Here is an 8,746-nt window from a genome sequence, read left to right as displayed (position 1 = left end):
AGCGAATATTGATGTGCTAAAGGTTTACACTGGAAAATATACTCGGTAATATAAAACATCGGAGTAATGCATCTATCATCAGCCATCCCTTGAGGGGGGGGAGAACCCCGAGCAAGGGAGGGGACCTTGTACAAGGCCCGGACAAAACCTTACTTTCCCCCTCCTTGGTGAGGCCACAGAGCAATAAAGGTTAAATGGTGCCCCTCCTGAAGGGGCAGCCGACTAAAAATTATGCAAGAAGTCACTTCAACATTCACAGTACAAATTTAATTGGCTGATACACTGATGGTGATCAAGACAGCATTTCTCCTTGCAATATCAGTGCAATATTAAGCAGACAGATGATGAGAATAAAGAAAGATATCAAAAAAGGGATTAAAAGTTGATCCAATACCAAACTCTCTGAACTAAAATCATGAGAATTGTATAGAAGACAGTAAGGAGAGATACTATTCAGACCTTGGGAGTAAAAGGGTAAATATCTAATGTCTGTATCACATTAAATGGTAATGATACATTTCTTGTTCTCAACAGGTCTTCAAGTAGTGATGAAGTCCATCATGTGTGCCATGGTGCCACTTCTGCAAATTTGTTTACTCGTAGGATTTGTAATCATAATTTATGCAATCATAGGATTAGAATTTCTTTCTGGAAAATTTCACTTTGTGTGCCAAACAAATAACTCAGGTGAGTATGGTGGTTTGTCCTTCACATTTTTTCTCAATTTGATCAATTATTGTTGTCCTGCTGCTCTTAAATACTTCTGTGCTGTTGCTTTCTATGGAATCAATCAGTTTGATTTCAATTTCCTTTGCTTTATTTCAATCAGCTCTTTAATTAAACTTGACCAATGAGCATACTAAAAGCTTTTGCATGTATGTGTACTGGTATATTATAATTATTATGTAAGGAACTTGTTTTTTGCTATTTATTGATTGTTTATTGATCAATATAATTATAAACAAAGTTTCCTTAAAAGATTATGCAACACCCATCAGTTGATGTTGAAATTCAGTGATTGCTTATATCAGAAATTACAACCAAACTTAGTGGCTTGAAAATCTATCGTGAATCTTGTATCTTTAGCCCTTGCAATCCCATTAGTGACAAACTGGTCACCTCTCCCTACAATATCAAACTGATACCTGTTAGTGACAAGATTAACCCTTTAATCCCAAAGTGCGACTACCATCTAATTTCTCCTTGCATATCACCTCTGATTTATACATTAAGGTCACGAAAATAAAGAAAATGTTCACCAACTAAAGATACTTGTGATTGTCAAACAAATTCTCCTTGTCAGCACGTAAGGAAATGTATAGAAAACAGTATGGTGAATATGCATACTGATGTTAGGGTGGAAATAGTTTAAAGGTCGGCACACACGAGGGGACTAGTCCCTGCGACTAGTCCGTGTGACTAGTCCCGGCGACAAGTCTTTGAAGGGTTTACACGAGGGGACCGGTAGCAGGGACTAGTCCCTTAAGGCGTTCACACGAGGGCACTCAATTGCACAAGAACATAGGAAAATTAAGAGGCAAATGATGTTTCTTAGTCTGGGGCGTTACACAAAAACAATTAAAATTTGGAAACTTTTCACTGTAGCACTATTAAACATCAACGCAAACGAACTACACTTATTCAGTCGGATTATTCATGCTTTTACGTGTTCCGCTTTTGTTTTTTTTTATTTTATTTTTATCAGACACAGTCAAATAGGGTAAAAAATTCCATAAAAACGGCTCCAAGACATCTGTATATGTTTACAAAACTAGAAATAGTTTTTTATTCTTCAGTTGTAGAAATCTAGAAGTCAGGGAAAATTCATAGAAACTGCAATGTTTACAAATACCGGAAGTCACGCATCATACTGACCCCTGATTGGCTTATTTACCGTTTAGTCGCAGGGACTGGTGGCACAAACAGTTCACACGAAGGGACAAACATTTGTTTCATGCGACAAGTCCCTGCGACTGGTCGCACGAATTCAAACCAGTTTGAATTCGTGCGAACAGTCGCAGGGACCAAATTTTGGTCCCAGCGACCACAGAAATGTGTAGTTCACACGAAGGGACTAGTCGCATGAAACTGGTCGCTGGGACTAGTCGCAGGGACTAGTCCCCTCGTGTGTGCCGACCTTAATGAAAAAATGATAACCAGGGTACAGTGTTTGATTCAATACCAAAGTCTCAGACCAATATCATTAAAAATGAAAGGCAGAATCGCAAATGAGATCTTTGGATGGAAATGGTTACAAAAACTGTAGTTACTGTAGCAGTTTTAATGCAGTGCACTCAGTTTTGATATTTACTGAATATACAAGATTTTCTAATTTGTGGTTGATTGACAAATGCATGCAAATGCACTTACATCTATCACCTTTTTAAAAAACACAGGTGTCTGGGAGTTTGATGCTGATGGTCCACAAATCTGCGATAAAGATAAGAAGGGAACACTTTGTACTCCTCCTCAAGAGTGTAGGGATTTCTGGGAAGGACCAAATGATGGAATCACTTCTTTTGACAATATATTTGCTGGATGTCTAACAGTGTTTCAAGTAATTACCAATGAGGGTTGGACGGACATAATGTATTGGGTATGTTGGTTTTTTTAATTGGTTTTTTTTATAATTTTATTCTATCAAATCTCATCATACAACCTGAATATGTTAATTTAAGGCTTCAAGTGTTGGTCCTCTTAAGTCTGAAAGGCAGAATTTAGAAGAAATAAAATACACGGTAAAATGGTATTTGTCGCAATCTTACCTTCAAAAAACCGTTAGGACTATATCTTCATATATCAATCTTACCTTCTCTCTGACAAAGGGCCAACACTTGAAACCTCAGCTTGAGTAACTCTTTACAGTTGCCAATTTACATTAGAAACTCAAGTAATAAAACAAAATTATCTTCCATAAAGCTGGCCAAGTGGTTTGTCTTTGAAATGAGCACTTTGGTTGAAAATTGTTTTGGGAGGTTCTCACCGCATCTCAGGGCTCAACCCCTTTACACATTAAGAGTGATTGATATCTTATTTCTCCCAGACAGACAGACAGACAGACATCTATATTTATACAGGATAGCCCCTTCAGTGTAGTAAACACTGGTATCAACGGGGGTCCTGTTACCCACCCAACCCACCCCAGGGGAGGACATCCATCACACAGTAATCTCGTGCGTGGGAAATTAACGTCTCCTGCCCCTAACCCTGCAGGAGACGGGACCTCCATTTATTCGTCCCTATCCGAGAAGACTAGAATATCTAACCATTTCTTGATGTTAAAGAAAGGAAGCATATTCTTCTCAGTTAATTTTAAGACCCTGAGTGTTGGTCCGGCCGGTATTGAACTCTCGACCTCCCGCACAGCAGTCCGGCGCTCTCCCAATTGAGCTAACCAGGCGGCAGTATCAATTCTTGAATCTGTTTACCTTTGAGTCAACTATTATGGTTTTGTGAATGAAAGAATTGATCATAAACTCAAGAAGCTCTACTTGCTTACTAGACAAATTCTCTTTGTAAGTACCATGCTAGGAAATGTCTTGAGAACAATAGGGATAACTTGTATACTCGTGTTTGGGTATACAGGGTTAATATTCTGACAAATTGTGTGTAGTTGGAACCAAAAGCAACTCAAATCCAAGCACAAGGATAAAACTGGTTATTCAAACTTGTTAGAAACTAGTGGGTTTTGTTGGAAATGACAGAGTGTAAAATTTCCTAAATATTAAAGTTACTGTAGAAAATTTAATTATTGAAGTTAGAGAGAAAAAAAATGATGCATAATCTTATTCTTACCCAATGACTGAGACTGATTTGCTCCTTTTGTTTTGTTGTTGTTGTTGTTTTTTTTTTTCACAGACATTTGATGCCTATGATAGACATGGTTATGGATTTTGGATATATTATTATTCTCTCGTGATAATAGGATCTTTTTTTATGCTCAACTTGGTTCTTGGTGTTCTTAGCGGGTAAGTGTCTCTTACTTTTAGTTTTATTGCTGGCAAGGATAAGCTTGTTTTGGACAGTATTTCCACATTCCATCTGTCTATCCTGGAGTTTTCAAAGTTAATGAATTCTGAAATTTGCAAGATGCTTAGGTCCCTGTTTGAAAATTCAATAGTGAAACGAAGAACTCCTAATTATTACTAATCAAAAACTTTACTTATTTCAGGGTATTTCTCATGTCAAGAAAATGTTGCTTGAGTTTTTCTGAATGTTTATTGCAATATTCTCAAACAACAGTTATAATACACAGACTTTCATCACTTGCAAAGCTAACTCTAAGGAGGTTATTAAAATAAATTCCAGTCATGAAATTCTTACAAATTTTAAAACTCATAACAAAGACTGAGAATATTTTTTTGAGGTCAGATAATAAGTTTGTTAGACAAAATTTTGCTGTCAATTTTACCAGGTACAGGCACCATACACCCTACCCTCAAATGGTTTTATAATTATATTATGTCAACATAACAAAGGAGAGAGGAAGGTTAAAACCAAATCACTGCTACCAAGGATGGGGCACTGCTGTGTGCTTCTGTTTGCTTTGCTTTACTTGTATTGTTTCTCCTCTTCCCCATCCCCATCCCCTTCTCCCCCCTCCCACCTCTCCCTCCTTCTCCCTCCCTTTCTCCCTCCCCCTTACCCTCACTCCCTCCCCCTCCCCTCCCCCTCCTCTTACCCTCTCACCTCCTCCCCCCTCACCCCTCACCCTCTCACCCTCACTCCCTCCCCCTACCCCTCCCCCTCACCCCCTTCCCTTCCATTCACATTTGGCTAAGTACCCATTCCACACACTGGCTTCTCTGTGTAATATTGACAGGTGCCTGAAGGTGGGCTGTAGCTTGATTGCCATGGTGACCTCTTTGTACAGCCCTCCTCCATAGCTACCTTAATTTTATGGCTCCCACCCTTCTATACAATTGACATCAGTGTTTTAGCAACAGTTGGTGGCTTATCACTTTTAACAGAAGACGTTAAAACAATCAAGCTTTTATTCTCACTGTTTTCCCCTATACTTTTCAGTGAATTTGCTAAAGAGAGAGAAAGAGTTGAAAATCGTAGAGCTTTTCTCAAAGTGCGAAGAACTCAAAAGATGGAGAGGCATCTGCATGGTTATATAGATTGGATTAGTAAAGCAGGTAAGATCTTTTCATTTCTTTTTTTTTTTAATTTAACATTGTATACTAAGGAAAAATATGTCAGCTAAAATACAGGCTTGGATCAATTCAATCTCAAACTTGAAGAACAGTGAACATGGCGGCTGAGTGTAATGAGTCACTTAGATTACAGGTTCACTGTATTGCCACCCAAACAAACAACTCTATGTTTGTGCATGCAAAATTGTTTATTGATAATGGTTAAGTCAATTCATGACACTTTATACTTGTAATAAAATAATTTTTAATTGTTAGCTGTAATTAATGATCAAGACTAACTTTAAGTTGAATTTAAGTGTTGTGTCATACTTCCATCTTGCATACATCCATCTAGAAATTCAAGTAGCAGGAATTGTATTATTTAAAGTACTTTTCTTTTTAAACCTTTTTTTCTCATCAGAGGATCTAATGTTAGAAGAAGAGGAGGAAGAAGATGGAAATGTAGATTTGTCAAGAAGAAGACATCTTGATCGAGTGGAGGATGGAGATGTAGCAATGACATCTGTTGTGCTCACAGGACAGGCAGGACGCAGGCATAGATTGAACACAGGAAAAAAGTTAGTACTTAAGGGAAATTCTTTTCATACTGGAATTGGGAAATTTGTATCTCCACACTGATATAATTATGTGGGCACCTGAGTTTGTTTAAGATGTTTTGGCTTAACTCTTTTACTCTCAGGGTTTAAATATGAATTCTCTGTAATTTTCCCCATACAATTCAAGTTTTGATAATTTGATATTTAATTAAGCAATATCCCCTCGTTGATATTTTTCTTTCTTCTTGTTATCTTTCTGCTTGAAAATGTATGGATATTATAAAGAGAAACTCCTGGGATATTTTAAATGAAAAGTTTCCAGTCCTGCATGTAAGCTGAAGAAACTACATGGCATTTCTGTTAACTTGGCTGCCTACTATTTCTTAACTGCCTTCAACTTTCAAACTTATGGACGGCGCTAGCTCTGCTCTTGCATTGTCTCCTCAATGAAACTGTCAGGGAACCTGAGAAAGTGCTTATGACAAACAACAAGAACTACAGCTGTAGTATCCCATTCATAAGCAGTAGCTATATTCTTTGAACTCCTGAAATCATGCTTTAAAGCTTCGCATAACACTAAGACTTGGCCAGATTATCTTCAAAATAATAAAACAGGAATGCTGCAAGGAACTGCGCTCAAGCAATTCAGACAATTAGACTAGAGGCCCCGACCGAAAACAGCACTTTCCAAGATAACGCATTGAAGCTATTTAACAATTTACCAGAATCTATTAGAAACTGTAAAGATTACTGAACCTTTTTAAGACTTTCAAGGAATTTTTAATATATGTAATAAAGTACAGAGTGATTAGTTAGTTTTACTGTAATTTCTATTCTGTTAATCCTACTTCTACTTTTAATTGCATATTGTGTAATTTGTGAACAACTTAATTTGATTTATTTTAAGTGTAATTGATGTATTTTAACTGGGAAGAGCCACCTAGTGGATCTGTTAATAAACCATTATTATTATTATTTAGTTCTTATTAACCGAGCGGGAGGTGTGTATGGGAGAATCTTGACCGAGGTCGCCAGTACAGACCGAACAAGGTCAAGATTCTCCCATACAGACGGACCTAGCTTGGTTAATAAGATGTTTATTATATGGCTGTGTCTTATATGCCAATTTTTTATATTCTTTCTACCTTTTTTTTTCTGGGCAGGTCTAGATACCGGTCTAGATGGGAAAATCTAGACCGCTTTCAATGTTGATTTCAGCCAATCAAATTCGTGAATTTGGTAGTTCCCAGTCCTTGTGAGACAGCCATATAATAATGCAATTTATAAAGTGTAGGGTTGTTGCTGAATGCCAGATGAAAAAGCGGTGATCACTTGCTGAATCTTTGGCCAGCAATTGCGTGGTAAAGCACAATGGGCACTTCTGAGGTTATGCACTTACAATTTACAATCATAAAACACCTTTGAGCCACCTCACTTGAAATTTCAGTGGGAAGCGTAATTTCTTAGCTACAACCCTGAAAGTGGCCACCCATTTGACTTGATTACCTTTATTTCACTACAAAACTGAACAATCAGACTAACCAAACCAGAATAGAAAAGGAGATATTTCTTCCAAAAAAAATAGTTAACTTTTGTCTTTTTTTTATATCACCTTGCACAGGAAAAGTCTCTGGCAGAGATTTCTCAAGAAAAACAGACGGTGGAAAATCCGCATCAGACAAGTGGTTAAACATCAGGCTTTTTATTGGACTGTACTTATATGTGTTTTTCTCAACACAGTAATCACTGCATTACAACATTATAATCAACCCGATTGGCTTACACAGTTTCAAGGTAATTGTAAAAGAGTTGTGTGGCCTTTGGCAAGTGCTTGATTCTACTGGATTAGATTGCTTTTGTTATTTAACTCTCCCACCCACTCAAAAGATTTTAGGCTGTAAGTGCTTAATTTACACAAAACCTAATAATCCTAAAGCATCTCTGTGAACTTTGTCACAGAAGTTTGAGATAACACATACACTGGCATAAAAAGCACACTAGCAAATAAGCCCCACCTCAAGTTTTAAAACCTAGATCTTGTTGATTATTTCTTCTGAACCATTCACTTCTCAAAGTGAACTAATTACCTTTAAACACCTCCGTAGTTAAAGAAATAACTCTTATATTCTGTTGCAAAGACTTAACACTTTGTGCTCAAATTCCCCACTCCAGCCAGGCAAGTCATGTTAAAATGCAGACTGCAGACTGTGCAGATGGGAGAATTTTTGGCACACCCATGAGGGTGTTATTATCATATATTTTTACTTATCTTTCATTTTTGCTGAAAAGCCTCTTTTAGAGGAGCTTCCATGAAATGTATGAATCAATGTTTTCATCTTTATGGCAATGTACTATCTGGTCACACTTGGTGCATGCACTGCAATAGAATTGGAGATTAGGTTGGACACAACTGGCATGGCAAAAGTTCCTTGCTAACTATAGATCAATCTTCTACTCTGGTAAAAAAAAAAAGATCTTATTTCGGAGAAAAAGTTGATTTTAGGTTGCAGCACTTTATTTACTGTAAAGTTCTTCGGGCCATGTTGTGAATATTCAGGTAATTATTTGCCATGTAGCCCATTTACCTCTAAATCAGTCACTGGTTTCCAACCAGATTACATCTGCATTACAGAAATAAAGAGTTAACACAAGTATATGGCAAAACTAAAATTAATCTCAACGCAGGGGCAAACTCAAATACAACCTTCCCTCATCAATCTCCATCTCACCACATTCTCGATAAATGTCATTGGAATTGTTGCTTGGTAACCTGAGCTTGAAATAACCCCGTAAAACTTTATCATGTGATGTCCAAAAAATGGACACCATTCCAAGGGTACCTAAAGAGTAAAGGTCAGCACACATGGGGGGACTAGTCCTTGCAACTAGTCCCTGCAACAAGTTGCGGCGATAAGTCTCATCGTGTGAACCCCTTCCATTTCCATCTATATATAAATCTTATTTAGAGGCATACTTATGTAAACAGCCCCCTATTACTGCTATATTTCAATGTAACACAAGATATCTAATTTTATCTTCTGCGCAATAAAG

At 37.4% G+C, this 8,746-nt stretch overlaps 1 protein-coding gene across 3 annotated transcripts in view; it reads left to right on the top strand.

Moving 5' to 3' along the window:
• The window catches only part of LOC111332340 (voltage-dependent calcium channel type A subunit alpha-1), a 50,475-nt gene that overhangs the window by 9,099 nt on the left and 32,630 nt on the right, over positions 1-8,746 (top strand). For all 3 annotated transcript variants that reach the window (XM_088756534.1, XM_088756533.1, XM_088756535.1), the window contains exons 5-10: positions 535-687; positions 2,397-2,596; positions 3,859-3,968; positions 5,026-5,141; positions 5,560-5,716; positions 7,317-7,489. In XM_088756534.1, coding sequence (XP_088612660.1) covers positions 535-687; positions 2,397-2,596; positions 3,859-3,968; positions 5,026-5,141; positions 5,560-5,716; positions 7,317-7,489 — 909 coding nt within the window. The remainder of the gene's footprint in view (positions 1-534; positions 688-2,396; positions 2,597-3,858; positions 3,969-5,025; positions 5,142-5,559; positions 5,717-7,316; positions 7,490-8,746) is intronic.

This window comes from Stylophora pistillata, chromosome 4 (genome assembly GCF_964205215.1).
Source record: "Stylophora pistillata chromosome 4, jaStyPist1.2, whole genome shotgun sequence".
NCBI lineage: Eukaryota > Metazoa > Cnidaria > Anthozoa > Scleractinia > Pocilloporidae > Stylophora > Stylophora pistillata.
The sequence above is the reverse complement of the archived record's forward strand: the minus strand, read 5'-3'. Positions and strand labels throughout refer to the sequence as shown.